The 19,006-nt window shown below is 40.8% G+C and overlaps 1 protein-coding gene across 6 annotated transcripts in view; it reads left to right on the forward strand.

The window, feature by feature from the left end:
- The window catches only part of INPP5F (inositol polyphosphate-5-phosphatase F), a 45,985-nt gene extending 27,628 nt beyond the window's left edge, over positions 1-18,357 (forward strand). For 2 of the 6 annotated variants that reach the window (XM_036439236.2, XM_045582153.1), the window contains 12 exons: positions 1,188-1,255; positions 3,632-3,756; positions 4,513-4,590; positions 5,472-5,592; positions 6,739-6,867; positions 9,629-9,746; positions 11,831-12,029; positions 13,210-13,281; positions 13,929-14,002; positions 14,385-14,513; positions 15,357-15,444; positions 17,178-18,357. In XM_036439236.2, coding sequence (XP_036295129.1) covers positions 1,188-1,255; positions 3,632-3,756; positions 4,513-4,590; positions 5,472-5,592; positions 6,739-6,867; positions 9,629-9,746; positions 11,831-12,029; positions 13,210-13,281; positions 13,929-14,002; positions 14,385-14,513; positions 15,357-15,444; positions 17,178-18,330 — 2,354 coding nt within the window. In that variant the 3' untranslated portion in view covers positions 18,331-18,357. Of the gene's footprint in view, positions 1-1,150; positions 1,256-3,631; positions 3,757-4,512; positions 4,591-5,471; positions 5,593-6,738; positions 6,868-9,628; positions 9,747-11,830; positions 12,030-13,209; positions 13,282-13,928; positions 14,003-14,384; positions 14,514-15,356; positions 15,445-17,177 lie in introns of those variants that run through there. The other 4 variants (XM_036439237.2, XM_045582154.1, XR_004988174.2 and 1 more) reach the window with 4 other exon arrangements.
- The last annotated feature ends 649 nt before the right edge of the window (positions 18,358-19,006 follow it).

The following is a 19,006-nucleotide window of genomic DNA, read 5'->3' on the forward strand; positions in this document are numbered from 1 at the left end:
TTAAGTAATTTAACAATTAAAAATTCCCCAACAATAGAGCAAAATAGTTTATTGTACATTTTAAATTCTTGATTTTTTTGTATATATTTTTTAATATATTTTATTGATTTATTCACAGAGAGGAAAAGAGAGAGGGATAGAGAGTTAGAAACATCGATGAGAGAGAATCATCGATCAGTTGCCTCTTGCACACCCCCTACTGGGGATGTGCCCACAACCAGGTACATGCCCTTGCCTGGAATCGAACCCGGGACCTTTCAGTCCGCAGGCCGACGCTCTATTCACTGAGCCAAACCAGTCCCGGCTAAATTCTTGATTTTTTTGAAGAATACTTTGCTGGATGCTTAATTTTGGAAAAGGGTAAATGAAGCCAATATTTGTAGAAGGAGGAAGTATCTTAAGATGGCATCGATAATACAAGATGCCTTTATTGAAATGCCTCACTGTGAAGTGTTTGTTACTGTTTAAATTATTGATAAGGTAATTTCTTTTTGTATTTTAACTTTAACACTGGAATAGCTAAGTCACATCAGCTTAATTAGGTTACTGAATTAGGTTGATTTTAAAAAAAATATGTTTTTATTGGTTTCAGAGAGGAAGGGAGAAGGAAAGAGAGAGAGAGAGAGAGAAACATCAATGATGAGAGAGAATCATCCATTAGCTGCCTCCGACATCCTCTCCGCCCCCACAATTGGGGATTGAGCCCGCAACCCAGGCATGTGTCCTTGACCGGAATTGAACCTGGGACCCTTCAATCCACAGTTTGATGCTCTATCCACTGAGCCAAACCAGCCAGGGCAGTTGATTTTTAAAAATTATTTACAAAATATTTTTCTCTCAAAATTGAATTTATATTTCTGAGAATGTGGTAAAACTTCAGTTTTTAATATTCTTGATTGAAGTTTTTTTTAATTATAAACCAGTAAAACCTTTTCTGACAAGTTGGCTGGCTATACAAATAGTGTTATAATTTCACAGTTTGTACTTTGTTTTAAATTTACTCTCATGGAGGGGGGAATAGATTAGATCTTTGGCTTAGCATGTCATTTTAAAATAATTAATTTTAGAAAATCTTACATTTGGGGTGTCAATTTTTTTTTTTTTTTAAGTTTGAGTAAAGATGGAATAGAACTAATTTTTTCTTAAACAGGGGAAGGAAAAATGGATTTTTTATCACTTCTTTGTAGGTGAAAAGGAAACTGTTGCCTATTTCTGTGCCCACTTCGAAGAACAACTGAAAATTTACAAAAAACAGGTGGGCTTTGGTCTCTCGTAGTAACTGTTCCTTTATATTTTGAAATGATTGTGTATATTGTTTTTTTAAATTTAATGAAAAAAACAATGTTCTATTCATAATTAAGCAAAATGGCATTTCTCATGAAGTTAAAGAACACATGTAAGCTAAGAATATTCTTAATATTTTTAAATATATATTTTATTGATATTTTTACAGAGAGGAAGGGAGAGGGATAGAGAGTTAGAAACATCGATCAGCTACCTCCTGCTCACCCCCTACTGGGGATGTTCCTGCAATCATGGTACATGCCCTTGACTGGAATCGAACCTGGGACCTGTCAGTCTGCAGGCCAATGCTCTATCCACTGAGCCAAACCGGTTAGGGCTATTAATATTTTTAAATAAATATTGTTAGCTATTTTAGACCATTTTTATTATTTTTAAAGATTTTAATTTTTAAAATCAGTTTTATTTTTCAATACAATTGACTAGACCAATTATTATGATTTGAAAAGTATCTAGAGTAGGGGTGTCGAACTCAATCAGAGAAGGGGCCAAAATCTAAAATCCAGCCTAAATCGTGGGCCGAATGGTTTACTGAACAGTCATAAACTGTCATTGTGATGGAAACGCAGCGGAGTGCAGTGATGACAGCGCGGTGCGGGCCACATTGCAAGGCCTGGCGGGACGGATTTGGCCCTCGGGCCTTGTGTTTGACACATGTGATCTAGAGTAAGAAGTAAAAGGTATCTTTCATTACCACCCATAAACTTAGTTCTACCTCTGGAAATAACAATTTGATATGTATCTTTCAGTATTTCTTCTTTGCCCACCTTTCTTATATGTTCATACAGTCATGTAGGAATGTGATCATATAAACTAAAATCAGATAAAAGCTGTTAGATGAAATACACGTTCAATAAGATGACCAGATTTCAGATACAGGATTGAGCTGGAACTGTCAATAACTAATCCAATAGCAATAGCCAGTCTGAATATGTAATGCCGTAGGATGTATTTTTCTAACAGCAACAAAGATAAAAGGGGAAGAAATAACCTAAATCTTGTAAGCACACAAAAAAGACCGCGACAGGTGGTGGTGGCGGGGGCAGGGGAGTTACTGAAGAACACAAAAGGAAATCTGAGTAAATGGAGAGAAAATACAATAATCTTAGAAGGAAAGACTCACTATTCAAGAGATTTCTGTTCTTCCAAAATTAATATATAAATTTTGTGCAAATCCAAAGAAAGTCCCAGCAGGGAAATAAAAACCAAACAATTAAAAAAAAACCTATAAAGTTGGATGATGAGATGAAGTCAGGAATGTGGGAAATGAGAACTTTCACATATTGTTAGAGGGAGCATAAGTTGGTACAGCCATTTTGAATGGTTCTGTCATTGAAAATAAAATATGCTCTGCTGTTAATTCAGTAATTTTGCTTTCTGATATCCTACATACTGTATACAAAAATCAGTTCCAGGTGGATATGGATTTAAATGTGTAAAGTTAAACAAAACTTTTTAAAGGAAAACATAGAACATTTTTTGACCTTGGGTCTTAAACTTGACTTAAAAAGCACTAACGATAATTTTAACCCTTTGCACTGCGCGTCCCCTCTCAGGGGACATCGGAATTCTAGCATATCACTCGGATGTCCCCTCTGAGGGGACATTGCAGTTTATTAGTGATTACGGGGAATTGAGTTAATTCAACGCATTTTCCGCTGTTAGCGTCGAGTAGCTGGTAGCCAATGTCCAGAATGGTTCGGAGTGCAAAGGGTTAAAATGGATAAAATTGACTTGACTAATTTGTAAATATTTATTAGAATTTTATTTCTTGAAGCTTTATCATAAATATAAATAATATTACAAATGTTATAAATATTATATTATTATTTTTTTTAAAGAGAGAGAAGGTAGGGGTAGCCTTGATAAGAGAGAATCATTGATCTGTTGCCACCAACTCAGTGGTTGAGCGTAGACCTATGAGCCAAAGGTCACAATTTGGTTCCCAGTCAGCACAGGCCTGGGTTGTGGACTCGATCCCCAGTGGGGGTTCAGCAGGAGGCAGCCGGTCAATGATTGTCTCTCATCACTGATGGTTTCTATCTTTCTCTCCCTCTTTCATCTTCTCTGAAATCAATTAAAAAAAAATTTTTTTTTAAAGTCTTCTAAATATTTTCAACGTTTGCTATTTTCTATTAATGCCATTTATGTAAGCAGTTATCATAAACCTAAATGTAACAAATGAAAATCTAATGTATAGGAAAAAGATTGATGCTTGAGTGGATTTTTGAAGCATAGATAGAAAATATTTCTAAAACATAATTCCAAGTAAATCACATTATAATTCTGTCATCGGATTAAACTAAATTTTTTCTCCTTATTCTTACAGGTTATTGTTAACTTGGTAGACCAAACAGGAAGAGAGAAAATTATCGGGGATGCTTACCTGAAGCAGGTGTTGCTCTTCAACAACGCACACCTCACTTACGTTTCCTTCGACTTCCACGAGCACTGGTGAGCTGCCTCCTGCGACGGTTTTTTAAATCATTTCCAATGTTGTGGTACGATGCTGCCCCAGGGACCCGAGTCTCTCTTTCTTGGGAAGAAAAACTTCTTCTCATTCTTGGAAAAGGAAGGCGTATTATTTGTTTACTTCGTTTTAATTTTCATATGGAGTTTACTTTGGCTAAAAATTTAACTTAGTTGTTCCTGAAATATTTATATTCTTTCCGTTCCCAAATAACTTGCAGACTTAGAGTTCACTTTTCCTTTTCTCATTCAAGTAAAGAATTCCGGGAGCTCTTCTTTTCTGCATGAGCCTGAGCCTGGCAGGGTAACAAGCCCCTTCATAAAAACCATCCTGCTGGCTCGTTTTCACACTCCGCTAGTGACTCTTCTTTCTCAGTGGGTAAATGCACTAGCATTTGCTCTGGGAAATCAACAATTAGTGAGCCATTTTGATGATCGCTTTACCTTGTGTGTATTTTGAAAGCAAGGTTCTATCATGACCCTGGTTCTAACTGGGTCCAGTTATCTCAGTGTTGAGAATGTGACAGGGAGAGAAGCTTTAGCTATCTTTATGTTTCAGTATATTTTTAAGAATATTTTCTTCCACATTACAGATTAGCTATAAACATTTATGTAATTGCCTCTATAAATTACAGTAGTGTTAACCTCATTTACTTAAAGTAATACTTTAACTTTCCAGGCTATCTTAAATATCATATTTTAAGTTAAAGCTTTTTCTTTTTCTTTTGGCTTGTATTTTAGCCGCGGAATGAAGTTTGAGAATGTTCAAACACTAACAGATGCTATTTATGACATTATTCTTGACATGAAGTGGTGTTGGTACGTATTTATTTCATAAGAAATCAGTTGAGCAAACTCTTGGTCGGTGATGCCATGTGTATTTGTGTAGTAACATTAAGCATTAAGATAATAGCAGCAAGCTGAGAAAGCATTTTTGTTTTTCTAGTTTTGCTTCCTGTTTTCTATTCTCCCTGATAAGAGAGGGGTAGGCATTAGGCATTGTAGCTTTGAACCAGGAAGAGGGGTCAAGTGGTTGGGCAAACTGACGTGAAATGCCCGAGGACTATTCTTTAATTCATTTCCTTCGCCTCGTTCTTGCCATCCCTAATGTGGAAGGAGGGCTTACAGGGACCTGGTCTCAGTTGTCAAGCATTTAAAATTATCAGGGAAGGATGCTGCTGCTCATATTACAGAAGGAAGAAGAAACTGGCTTAACGGACAGAAGTTTCTAGAAGACTTAAAGGCCACAGATGGCAAAAGAAATGAGCTGAGCCAGGCAGGCGGCATGTCTGTACGAGGTGGTAAAGTGTAGGAGCCTGCTCAAGCTAATTAGATGCATGTCTGCTTGGAGTCGCAGAGGAGGGGAGGATTGTGTTTGGAAGTGCTTTTTGCTTTTAAATATGCAGAAAAGCATAACCCGTGTCAGTTTTTTGCTTAGTATTTCTGTGACTTGGGGCACATGACTCTTTCTGTCCCTCAGTTTTCTTCCCAAAATGGGGCTAATAATGTATTCCTTGTTGAGTTACTGTATAAATCAACAGTGTCTACATCCGACTCAATAATGCCTGCACATGGTGCTATTCCAAGCAAGCTGATAACCATTGCTGCTGTTCTGATTGCTGTGCCTTAAGGAATTTTGGTTTTGAAAAACGTGTTAAAGTCTTCCATGTGGTAAAATAATCCCATACTGTTTTGAAAAGGGTTGATCAAGCGGGGGTGATATGTAAACAAGAAGGGATTTTCCGAGTTAACTGCATGGACTGCCTGGACCGCACCAACGTGGTGCAAGCTGCCATCGCGCGGGTGGTCATGGAGCAGCAGGTAATTCGGAATCTGTTGGATTGTAAATGTCCATTTTTAATTTTTCCAAGTGTAAGCAAGTAACTTAAATCTTTGTTCTTTAGAACATGTATGGCATAAAGCATCTTGTTGCATTAAAACCTGGACAGCACAACCTCCACTAGAAATAACTTGAACCAAGTGGTTTTTTAAAATATATATTTCTTTATTGAGTTCAGAGAGGTAGGGTGAAGGAGAGAGAGAGAAACGTCAATGATGAGAGAATCATTGATTGGCTGCCCCCCGTACGCCCCCCACTGGGGATCGAGCCCACAACCCAGGCATGTGCCCTTGGCTGCAATCGAACCCAGGACTCTTCAGTTCGCAGGCCGATGCTTTATCCACTGAGCCAAGCTGGCCAGGCGCAAGTGGTATTTTCTTAAGCACGCATTTCAAAATGTGAGGCCAACATTTAAAACTTGGTCGGGCCTCACTGTATGGTCACTTCCGTTTTCCCTCCTCTCTAGCCCCTCTCGGCTGTATTGGGAGCTGCGGGTCAGCACATTATTCTGACTGGCTTCGTGTCAGGCTCTGCCACGGAACGAAGTCCATGAGGCTGGAGGGGAGGGAAGGGACTGGCTGCCTCTCCTGGTCAGTTTCCCGCCAGCAGGGCCGCCGTCAGGGCGGCTGGTTCCTTCGGCCACAGAACCAGCTCTTACTTCAGGCCTCACGTGCTTCCTTTAGGCCTCACGCTACCGCCCTCGTCCGCTTTAGGTCTTTGGCCCCCGACACCCGAGGGATGAGTTCAGAGGTGGAAATTCCTAGCATGGTTTCTTGTTTTTGTTTTGTCTTGATTTTTATTGATTTCACAGAGAGAGGGAGAGGGAGAGAGATAGAAGCTTCGGTGAGAGAGATACGTTGATTGGTTGCCTCCTGCATGAGCCCTGACGTGGGGTTGGGGGGAGGGAGTCGAACCTGCAACCCAGGTGTGTGCCCTTGACTGGGAATCAAACCTGTAACCCTCTGGCGCACGGCTGACACTAACCATGCCAGCTGGGCTGAAAACTCCATTTCTTTTACGTAAGGGTCCTGATCGGGTATGAACATAATTCCTTTTTCTGCGGTATATGTTTTATGCTATGGAGTCTTGGCTTATATGTAATTAATCCACCAATGTGTACATTTTAGCTGAAAAAATTAGGTGTAATGCCCCCAGAGCAGCCACTGCCGGTGAAATGCAATCGGATCTACCAGATCATGTGGGCCAACAACGGAGACTCCATCAGCAGGCAGTACGCCGGCACCGCTGCGCTGAAGGTCAGTGACTGCTGGTCATTCTGTGGCCCGGGATGGGCTGCTTGGTTTCTGAGGTAAAGGCATGTGGCCACAGGCGGTGGCTGACTTCTCTCTGGCATATCTGGCTAAGCAGGGGTCACACACTCATGCTGTTGTGGGGCCGGGCCGGGTGCTCCCGCAGGCGCCCATCCGAGACGGAGCTGGGTGGCCGTAAGGAAGAGCACACGTGGTCCCAGGAGGGCGCTGTTGGTTTCCTGCTGAGGATGGAGGCGCAGGGCTGCTGGGTCTTCCGGTTTTTTGGAGGGAGTTGGCTATGTGGAATTGTGTGAAACACTTGGTTTTTAAAATCTAAGTAGACGAAACAAAACATGTCTGTTGATGGGATTTGGTCCAAGTATGACAAATTTACCCCCTAAATTTGTATCCCCATCCTGCCTTTTACTCCTCTGTAACTTTGGGCAAGTCACTTAATCCCTCTCTCATAGGACAATATACATTCTTACGTGCACATGGAACATTTTCCAGGATCACATGTTAGGCCACAAAGTCTCCACAAGTTCAAGAAGACAAATTCTATCAGGGTGTTTTGTTGTTTTTTGTTTTTGTTTTTGTTTTAATAATAGTGGTGTGAAATTAGAAATCATTAACAGGAGGAAAGTTGGAAAATTCACAAATATGTGGAAATTAACACGCCTGAACAATCAAAGGAAACCACAGCAATACATAGAATCATGAGGCTATACTGAACAATTATATGAGAACAAATTGGACAATTTAGAAGAAATAAATTCTTAGAAACCATACAACCTACCAAGACCGACTTATGAAGAAACAGGAAATCTGAGCAGACCAGAGAATAAGAAGATTGAATCATTAAGCAAAAACCTCTCAACAAAGCCCAGGACCAGATGGTTTCACTAGTGAATTCTACCAAACATTTAAAGAATTAATGCCTATGTTTCTCAAGTTTGTCCAAAACACAGAAAAGGAGGGAACATTCCCAAACTCATTTTATGAGGCCCTGATATCCCTACAAGGAAATAAAACCATAGACCATTATCCCTGATGAATGTGGATGCAAAAATTCTCAAGAAAATACTAACAAATAAATGTAACAGTATCACACACCATAATAAAGTTGAATTATCTATCAGATGGAAGGATTGTTCAACATATACAAATCAGTAAATGGGACATCATGCACTATTAGAATGAAAGATAAAAATCATAATCTAATAGATGCAGAAAAAGCATTTGACAAAATTCAACATTCTTTTATGATAAAAACTCTAAACAAACGGGGTATAGAAGGATTGTATCTCAACATATTAAAGGCAATAATAACAAACCCACAGCTAATGGCATACTCGATGATGAAAACTTCAAAGCTTTTCCTTTAAAATCAGGAACAAGACTTTGGTGCCCACTATCACCATTCCTGTCTGTCATTGAACTAGAAGTTCTAGCCAAAGCAATCGTGAAAGGAAAGTAGGAAGCATCCAGATTGGAAAGGAAGAAGTGAATTTGTCTTTGTAGATGACATAATGTTCCATATGGCAAATCCTAAAAACACTCCACCAAAAACTGTTAGAGCTAATAAATGAGTCCAATAAAATTGCAGAATACAAAATCAACCTTACGAAAATCAGTTGCACTTCTATACACTAACAAACTGTCTGCTAAAAGAACAAAGAAAATAATCCCTTTACAATATCACAGACCGTAAAATACTTAGGAATAAAGTTAACCAATAAAGTGAAAGATAGGTACACTGAAAACCATAAGACATCGATGAAAGAAATTGAGAGTACACAAGTAAATGGAAAACTATCCCATGTTCATGGATTAAAAAAAAAAAAATTTCTCAAAATGTTTATAATATTACCGAAAGCCATATATAGATTCAGTGTAATCACTATCAAAGTTCTAGTGGCATTTTTCACAGAAATAGACAAAAGCAATTTTAATGTTAGTATGGAACCATGAGACCCCCCAATAGCCAAAGCATTTCTGAGAAAGAACAAAGCTGGAGGTGTAACACTCTCTGATTCCAAAGCAATATAACACTGACATAAAAACAGACACACAGATCAATGGAATCGAACTGAGAGCCCAGAAGTAAAGCCACATATACAACTAGTACAGCTGTTATAAGATGAATAAGTTCTGTAGATAATATTCATCAAGGGTGTCAACAGAATACTATTATGGGGAAAGAATAATCTCTTCAATAAACGGTGCTGGGAAAATGGAATAGTCACATGCAAGAAAGTGAAATTGGACCCCTGTCTTATATAAAAATTAACTCAAAATGGATTAAGGACTTAAATGTAAGATCTGAAACTTTACCGTTTACTCATATACGAAAACATAGGGAAAATGCTCCATGAATGATATTTTGGGAGTGATTCCAAAAACGAGCAAGGAAAGGAAAGGAAATAAGTGGTAGGAGTGCATCAGACAGAAATCTAGGGAGCTGTCCACATTCTCCACATCAGAAATTTGTGGTTTTTCAATATATCAAGTTGAGATTTAAAGGCTTTTTGTTTGGTTTTGTTCTATAAATTACCAAGAATGGCTTTACCTTAAAGCTCCAACTACCTGAAGGCTTATTGCTACAAAATTATTTGACATGCTTGGGTCACAGTCAAATACTAATAGATATTTTAACTTAACGGCATTACTGGGAATTATAAAAGCCTACAAAGTTAGTCGTACAAGCCCACCTTGACTTCGGGAACATTCTTGTGCTTAAATAAACTGTCAATGTTTTCCTTGTCAGGGTGACTTTACCAGAACAGGAGAAAGGAAGTTAGCAGGAGTGATGAAAGATGGTGTTAACTCCGCAAATAGGTACTACCTGAATCGATTTAAGGATGCTTATAGGCAAGCTGTCATAGGTAAGAAACGTAAAATTTGTTATTCCTTCTGTGACTGTTTTACAGAAACCAACGTTATTAACATAGTTCATATGTTTATAATATGCGTATGCTTCTATATTGAGCATCTTACCAAATGAATCAAATTCAAATTTTCAGATTAGAATCTGACACATTTTTTAGGCTGGAGCAGCACAAGAAACCTCTCGTTTCCATATGTATCTGTCAGTTTGCTGTTCATGGGACAGAAAGCATGGTTGATGAAATAAGAAATAAGGGACCCTTAAAACTTCATCAACTAAAAACTCCACCTTCTATTTGTTTTTCCCTTACGCAAGGCTGAGAGATGTACCGAGATGTTTTTCTTTCTCTCCATGGGTGTGGTTGAATAGCATATTAAAGAGTATTACATAAGCCATGCTGTTTTGGCTCAGTGAATAGAGTGCCGGCCTGCAGCCTGAGGGGTCCTTCCTGGGATCGATTCCCGTCAAGGGCATGTGCCCAGGTTGCAGTTTCGCTCCCCAGTGTGGGGAGTGCAGGAGGCAGCCAATCAATGATTCTCCCTCATCATTGATGTTTCTATCTCTCTTTTCCTCTCTGAAATAAATAACAATATATTTTAAAAATTTATTCTAAACAATTGAATCCTGTGGGGTTTTTTTGTTTTTGTTTTTTGGAAGAGTTGTAAATGGAGGTAGATTGCCCAGAGGAATTCATGCTTTGGCATGTTTTAAATTTAATTTTTATGAAAACATTTCCTTATAGTATTTAAATAAACATATAGTATGGATTAGAACCAAATGTAATACCGTACCTGTGGTCTCTGATATTTTTAAATCCTATTTTTAAACTTGATGTTTATCATACATTAAGTAATGGGGCCTAGACACGGGCCAATTAGTAGTTTGAGAAGTCTGGTGTAAAGAAGTTTGGTTCATTTGCCATAGGTGGGGGGTGCTGACTGGAAAACTGGGTTTCAGCACGTTATTACAGAAAAGTAGGATGCCTTCCTTGTGTTGGTCAGTCTGATGACTCGGCTATGTCCTTGAGGACTCAGGCTTTGTCCCTTTCTCAGTTTGATCTCTTCAGGGTTGAGACAGGCCAGTTGCAGGCTGGGCTGTTGCTTCCCCTTGTAGTGATAGAGGCAGGTCTTTCCCAGAAGCCCCCTCCAGTCTCATTGTCCCAGACAACTATAGGGAATGGGATTACAATGATTTGTTAAAGTGTAAGCCACATGCCACCCTAGGAAGAAGTTAGCTAGTCTATTTAGATCCTTTTCAAATGGGCTTATTTGTCTAAAAAAATGTTTTTATTGATTTCAGAAAAATGTTTTTATTGATTTCAGAAAAGAAGGGGGGGAGAGAGAGAGAGAAACGTCAATGATGAGAATCATTGATCAGCTGCCTCCTGCACACTTCCCACTGGGGATTCAGCCTGCAACCCAGCCACGTACCCTGACCTCCTGGTTCATAGGTCGACGCTCAGTCACTGAACCACATCAGCCTGGCTCATTTGTCTTTTTTTTTTTTTTTTTTTTTAATCTATTTTATTGATTTTGTACAGAGAGGAAGGGAGAGAGTTAGAAACATCGATGAGAGTCATCAATCAGCTGCCTCTTGCACACCCCCTACTGGGGATGTGCCCGCAACCAAGGTACATGCCCTTGACCGGAATCGAACCCGGTCCCTTCAGTCCCCAAGCCGACGCTCTATCCATTGAGCCAAACCGGTTTCGGCTCATTTGTCTTTTTATTGAGTTGTAGGAATTCTAGATACAAGCCCATCATTAGATAGGTGATTTATAAGCATCCTTTTCCGTTCTGTGAATTGTCTTTTCATTATGTTATTTCCCTTTGAGATACAGCAGTTTTTATTTTAATGATGCTCAGTTTATCTATTTCTTCTTTTTATGATGTTAATGTCCTATTTCCCCCTAACCCCCCCCTCCACAAAATAAAATAACAACAAAGCAACCATGTCTGATCGAGGTCTCGAAGATTTATTCCTGTGTTTTCTTAAGAGTTTTATGGGTTAGGTCTTCATTCCGGGTTTTTTTTTTAATGTATTAAGAAACTAAAATGATGATATTGACACTTTCTGCTCTAGATTTGATGCAAGGCATTCCAGTGACGGAAGATCTTTACTCCATATTTAATAAGGAGAAAGAGCATGAAGCTTTGCATAAGGAAAACCAGAGAAGCCACCAGGAACTGATTAGCCAGCTGTTACAGAGTTACATGAAGCTCCTGCTGCCTGATGATGAGAAGTTCCACGGCGGCTGGGCCCTCATTGACTGTGACCCCAGGTAACTGCGTGCTTACATTCCCCATGCGTTTTCTGTAATGAATGCTAGGACTTAGCCATACACTGTGGGCCTGGTTTTCTCAATACACCTTTAAAGATTTTTAAATTGTTTCATATCTGGTCAAGTTGAGATTTTTTAAAGATATATTTTATTGATTCAAAATACGTTTTGTCATTTAATAAAAAAATAAAAAAATAAATTAAAAAAATGGGTATCAGCCGCGCATGCGCACTGGGCACTGCTCCCTGCGACGCACCCGTGTCGTGTTCGGGGCGGGGCCTGGCTTTGCGGGATCGCGGTGCCGCCCGGCTGCTGGGCACAGCCGGTTCCGGTGCCGCCCGGCCGCTGGGCACAGGCGGCCTGAGCTCTGATCCCTGGGCAGGACCGGACGCCGGGATGCCGCGGGCCTGCAGGCCTCCCCGGGGCGCCCGGCCGGCCCCCGCCGCAGGCCCCGCCGCCGCCAACGCCCTCGCCAACCTCAGGATGGCGTTGCTCCTGTCCGCGCTCACGCTGAAAGCGCCCGTGGCCTTGTATTTTTACTCCAAAATCGTCATCTTCCAAAGCCTTTTCTCCTTCTCTCCCGAGGACAGTGGTTTTTACGCCCTCGTTGTGTCGGTGATGGGGCTGCATGCGCTTGTCTGCGGCTTCGTGCTGGTCCTGTGGCCGGCGGAGGGGAAACGCTAGAACGGGTGTGTGGTTTGTGTATGTATGGTTGTGTGTGTGTGTGTGTGTGTGTGTGTGTGTGTGTGTCGGAAGGGGAAACGCTAGAATGGGGGTGTGTGGGGGGGGTGTGTGTGTGTATGGTGTGTATGTGTATGTGTGGAGGGTGTGTATGGTGTGTGTGTGACTGTGTGTGTGGTGTGTATGGTGTGTCTGTGTGTGTGTCGGGAGGGGAAACGCTAGAACGGGGAGGGGACGAATGGGGGAGAAAGGAGGGCGCTGGCTTTTGATGGAAGGCCTGCTCCGTGCCAAGCGGTCGGATTTCTCTTCAAATCGTCCTTCCTTCCACCCTCCCAAACCAGGTGCTTTTTTAAATATCCAAATGGATAGATTGTGCCCTACTTCTGAAATTAAATGTATACATTGATGACCACCCCCCCCCCCGTCTTTTATCACAAGTGGTTGGCAAAAATGTAGATGAAAATAAAAGTATGTAATTGCCTGTGTCATGTTTGTTTAGCCTCATTGATGCTACTCACAGAGATGTGGATGTGCTGTTGCTGCTTTCTAACTCTGCCTACTACGTTGCCTAGTAAGTTGCTTATTGATTTAAAGCTTTAAATTTTGTTTTAAAATCTGAGTGAATTTCCATTCTAGGAAATTAAGAATCTTTTTTTTTTTAAGAAATGTTGTTGATACAGCTTTGGCAGATAATTTTGTGTGCAGTGTTATCATTATAGTGACGATATAGTGATGAGTTACAAGTGCTTCTTCACAGCCTTGCCAGAATCGAGGGTTGTTTCCCCCAATATTCACTCTTTTTGGCTTTGTGTGAGCTGTTCTGCTTTTTTTGTCATTGGCCTGGGTGCCTATCGGCATTGATCACATGGATTTTCCCTCTTGATTTGGATATAATTTATATACTTTGTTATTCCCAAATACATAGCTTCAGTATGCATGCTCTGTATTTTTTAATTTCCTTTTAGGTTAAGGTTTAAGTTTGTTGTTTTTTTCTTTTTTGCAAAATGTTTATAAAACAAATTATTTTTGCTGTGAATTTTAGTGAAAGATCTATAAACTGACTTTAACTATTGAACTATGTATATCATTACACCTAACTAATGTTTAACTGCGTATTGTGCTACAGATTTTAACTGCATAGTTGTTACTATACCTCAGCTATAAGATCAATATGCTTCTGATTTTAATATTCTTTTTAATCCCTTTTCCTTTGTCTAGTTATGATGATGAAGTTGATAAAGTTAACCAGTACCAACGACTAAGTCTAGAAGACCTGGAAAAAATAGAAATAGGTAAATTAAAGATACTCCCCAAATCACAGGAAGCAAATACTGTTTCTCCCAAGAAGAGGCCACGTTGTTTATGCGCCGGCATACCACCTTCCTAGGACCAGAGGGCTATTGCTAGTCGTGCTTTTTAGGACTTCCTTCTATTCTTTAGAGATTAGTGGACATAATCCAAAAATGAGTTCTTATTTTATTGTCTTGTCAAGATTAACCCAGAGATCGAGAGTTTACATATTTGAGGCTGAAGCAAACCGTCATTAATGCTCGTGTGCTTTTGTTGAGATTTGAAGAAAAAAGTGCTGTTACCTAATGGATGAGTGAGTTGGTCTTTTGGAGACGTGGAAGAAAGTAGACGTGCAGGACTTACACACATTCCTTTGGTGTTCAGGTCCCGAGCCCACGCTTTTTGGAAAGCCCAAGTTCTCCTGCATGCGGCTGCACTACAGACACAAAGAAGCAAGCGGCTACTTCCACACCCTGAGAGCCGTGATGCGCAACCCGGAGGAGGATGGGAAAGGTAAGGAGGTGGAAGACCGAGTGGAAGCTTTCATCTGCTCTTGTACACACAGACGGAATTGGCGGCAGGGCATACCCTTACCAGCTAACTGATCCAGGGAAATAGCTTTGTGATTGGAGACCTTGAAATAGCAACTTTGTTCTCAGCAGCACAGAGAGGTTATTTGAACTCAGGATGCTTTGGGCAAGGGAATCTATGAGAGTCCTGTGTGTGGCCGGAGGGATGCAGGGCCTTTCCCACCATGTGGTCTCACGTGGGTAATAGTCAGGGACCATTTCTGTCTGGTTCACAGCTATTATCCTCGGCATCTAGCACTTAAATTCCAATTGATTTGGTTCCTTTGCTCTTTAATCACTCTTTCTGTTAAAAATGCTTTTACAGCCCTAACCGGTTTGGTTGAGTGGATAGAGCATCAACCTGTGGACTGAAAGATCCCAGGTTCGATTCCGGTCAAGGGCATGTACTTTGTTTGTGGGCACATCCCCAGTAGAGGGTGTGCAGGAGGCAGCTGATCAGTGTTTCTAACTCTCTATCCCTCTCCCTTCCTCTCTGTAAAAAAATCACTTTTACAACACTGAATCAGTGGGGGAAGTACCATAAGTCCCCAGGTTCCGTCGGAGATCCACTCCTACGGTGCAATTTTCACCGTAAGTTGGAACCCAGCTACATAAGTACCGTGTCACTCACATACACAGCAGTAATGTAGCTGTTTTCTGTAAATTGAAGCAAATAATTTTGTATTTAACTGAAAGACCGCAAATTTCATTTAAGGTTCCGAGTTAGAGCTGCTAATTTTTTAGTTGTTTCTGGAGAAAGTGGCAAGCAGTTATATTTGGGTTTCAGACACCCTTCAGTGCATCGCAGAGATGCTGCAGATCGCCAAGCAAGCCATGGGATTGGATGTGCCTATAATCGAGAAAAAACTTGAAAGGTGAGTATACTATTTTGATTTTCCCCTCAAGAATAAAGACATTATTGAGTCTTCTTTAAAAATATTTGCACAGGTGGGGGAATCACATTATGGTAATGAACTGGTATTGAGAGAAGTATCACATTTCTGTGGATTAAAATTATAGCCACAAGTAATATACTTTTAAATTCAGGAACACTTCAATTTAAACAATTTTGTAGAGAAACTAGCCACTATGCTTTAAACACGAGGTTTTTAATTTGGGAAAGAATGCCTATAAACAGATTATTTTAATTTAAATTTTTGAGTTTTCCATCTAATGAGCATGTCCATAGTCTACATTCCTCTAGAGAAGAGAGCCATTTGGGCATCTAGAAAAAAATTGTTCAGTCTTTTGTTAGTAGAGAAAATGGTTTCTGTTGTCTTTGATCTTGTAATTTTTACAAAAGAATTCTTTTGTAGCTGTTTTCTGTATGACCACCAAGTCAAACATTCAAGATACGGGTAGCAAATAGCACAATTTTCTCATTGTACCGGTCGTGAAGGATGCCAAAGGAGAAGCCACTAAATTTAGTTGTGTTAAATGTCCCAAATCTTTTCAGATATTTTCAGATAACCCACAGGGAACATAGGAAACAAGATTCCCCCGCTCCAGCTCTTCCTGAATCCAGCCCGATTGGATTGCGAGCAGACAGCTCTGGTTCCGGTGCAGTAGATTCCCACTCATAGCCAGTGCTGATTTTCCCATCACTTAGGCCTGGATGTGGAGCCTCTGAAAGGGGATTAGTGTGCGTTTGGGGTGTGGGTTTTTGAGAAAAAGTTATTCTCAGGACGCACAGAAACATGGGCTGAGGCCACGATTGGGAGACTTCCCTTCCTCCCTTCGTTCCTGTGCTCTGCATGCCTAGAACACAGCTGAGGGGAACATGCAGCAGCAAACAGAAACACCCAAAGACAAACGGTTTGATCCTAAAGAACTCAACAGGATAAACCCAGTTACCAAGCAGAGTTAAAGTGCTGCAGGCGCAGTGTTCCACAGGATGGCCTGTGTCGCACCTGTGGCCAGCCTGAGGCAGGGAGGACAGAGCACTGGGGGCTGGGGGTGCAGTCACAGCCGGACCCCATGTCCTCAGTGCCTGAAACCACGTGCCAATGTCCTGAGAGCCTCCTGCTCTCCTGCACACTCTGCCCACTGTCTGTTTCAGAGACTGAGCAGAAAAGAGAACAGACCTCATCAATCACCTTAGTGACTACAAGCTGCAATGACAATACTTAGTATATATTGGGTTTAAGTAAAATACTATTAAAATTCATTTCACATTTTTTTAAAAAATATATTTTTATTGATTTTGTACAGAGAGGAAGGGAGAGAGATAGAGAGTTAGAAACATCGATGAGAGAGAGTCATCGATCAGCTGCCTCTTGCACACCCCCTACTGGGGATATGCCCGCAACCAAGGTACATGCCCTTGACTGGAATCGAACCTGGGACCCTTCAGTCCCCAAGCCGACGCTCTATCCATTGAGCCAAACCGGTCTTGGCTCATTTCACATTTTTAACATGGCTATTTTCAATGACATCTACAGCTTGTATATTTCTGGACATCCTGTTTTAGTGACAACCCCAACGGGTTATCTTAGTTTATCAATTAGCAATGCACTGTTTTTATAATAGAATTTTTACTTACTTTAGCAATTGGAAATGGTATGTTGAATTACATAGGAAATTAACTTTTTTCTCTTCTACTTTGTAGGAAGAGCAGTAAGCCTCATGAAGACATAATTGGCATCAGATCTCAAAACCAAGGCTCTCTGGCCCAGGGAAAAAAATTTTTAATGAGCAAATTTTCATCTCTAAATCAAAAAGTGAAACAGACCAGATCCAACGTAAATATTGGCAATTTACGAAGGCTAGGAAACTTTGCAAAACCTGAAGTGAAAGTTAATTTTCTAAAACCAAACTTGAAAGTAAATCTTTGGAAATCAGATAGTAGTCTTGAAACCATGGAAAACACAGGAGTGATGGATAACACCGTCCAGGCGGAGTCTGATGGGGAAATGTCTTCAGACAATGACTCCTACCATTCGGATGAATTCCTTACAAATTCCAAGTCTGATGAGGACCGGCAGCTGACGCACTCTTTGGAGAACATGGGGCCAGTAGACTACGTTCTTCCCAGCTGTGGCATCATTGCTTCCGCACCTCGATTAGGTAGATCCCAGTCTATCAGCAGCACCGATGTTAGCATTTATGTTCCTACAGATGTTACTATTGCTGCTCGTGGAAGTGAGTTTGGAAAAGGCTGTGAGTCGCCTTTAAAAAAAAGCCCTTCTGCTGATAATATACACATACTGACTGGCTTTGCCAAGCCTGTGGATATTTACTGCCACCGATTTGTACAAGACGCACAAAACAGAATGACTCAACTGTCAGAAACCAGGCTTCTTTCTCAGCAGGCTAGTGAGGAGGGAAAGCAAACCACCAATCAAGTTTCCAACGAAGAAACCCAATCTGAATCAACAGAGCAGATACCTTCTCGGCCATCTCAATTAGATGTGTGTGTTCCTGCAGCAGGCCAGCAGTTTTTGTCTGTCGAACCGGTGCATCCAGTTGTATCTCAAAAGACCCCCGGCTCTGGATCCAGCACGCTTGAACTTGAGACAGGGCTTCAGGTAACTCCTTCTCCATCGGAGAGCAGCAGCAGAGCAGTCTCCCCCTTCGCGAAGATCCGGAGCTCCATGGTCCAGGTCGCTAACATTACCCAAGCCGGGTTAACCCAGGGGATAAGCTTCGCAGTGGCCAAGGTTCAGAAGAGCCCCGCGGAGCCTGAAGCGGTTAGCGAAGTCCAGCAGAATGAGCTCAAAAGTATGTTTACACAATGCCAGACACGAATAATTCAGATTTAGTGTTTAGCCACAATCCTGTGGCTTTTACTTAAAGAGAAGGGTTTCACACAGGAGGCCATGTTAACCTGCACTGACTCTGAATTGAGGGATCATAAATCCCATTTCCTGGGAAAAGTTTTTAAAAGAATATGAACTTGAGCAGATTTCCAAATTTGAGAGTCAGGACAACAGAGGTGCATCATCCTAGAATGTGTAGACCTGAGTAGCTTCAACACTACAGAGCTGTTTGTCTCTTTGACTGTAATTCAGGGATAGATTACTTTGGGGTATAATAACCTGAACCTTTTCGTGTGTGAAGTAGACGCAAAGGATGGTCATGGATACATTGAGGGGGTTAGAATTTTTTAAAATTTAATTTTTCTCAGTACATTTCTGTGTATTACCTCTACAAGGTAAATGCATTTACTTTTTAGTGACTTTAAAAGTGTTACTAATATGGAGAAGCATTTTAATATAAAAAGATGGCTTAACCATTCCCTATGAAGAATTGAGGGTTACTGGCATAGTTAAGAAGTGTGTGCCCATTTGATCTTAATTTTCCTGCCACTCTGTACACCCCAAAGCCTAAGAGCATTCAGCTATGTCAGTAATAAAGCCTGAGACATCAGATCTGAATACCAGCACCTATTAATTTTGGCGTTTTCAGGTAAGTTGGTAATTGAAATTTTGTAGGCAT

The sequence above is a fragment of the Pipistrellus kuhlii genome, unplaced genomic scaffold (assembly GCF_014108245.1).
Source record: "Pipistrellus kuhlii isolate mPipKuh1 unplaced genomic scaffold, mPipKuh1.p scaffold_m20_p_15, whole genome shotgun sequence".
NCBI classification, from domain to species: Eukaryota; Metazoa; Chordata; class Mammalia; order Chiroptera; family Vespertilionidae; genus Pipistrellus; species Pipistrellus kuhlii.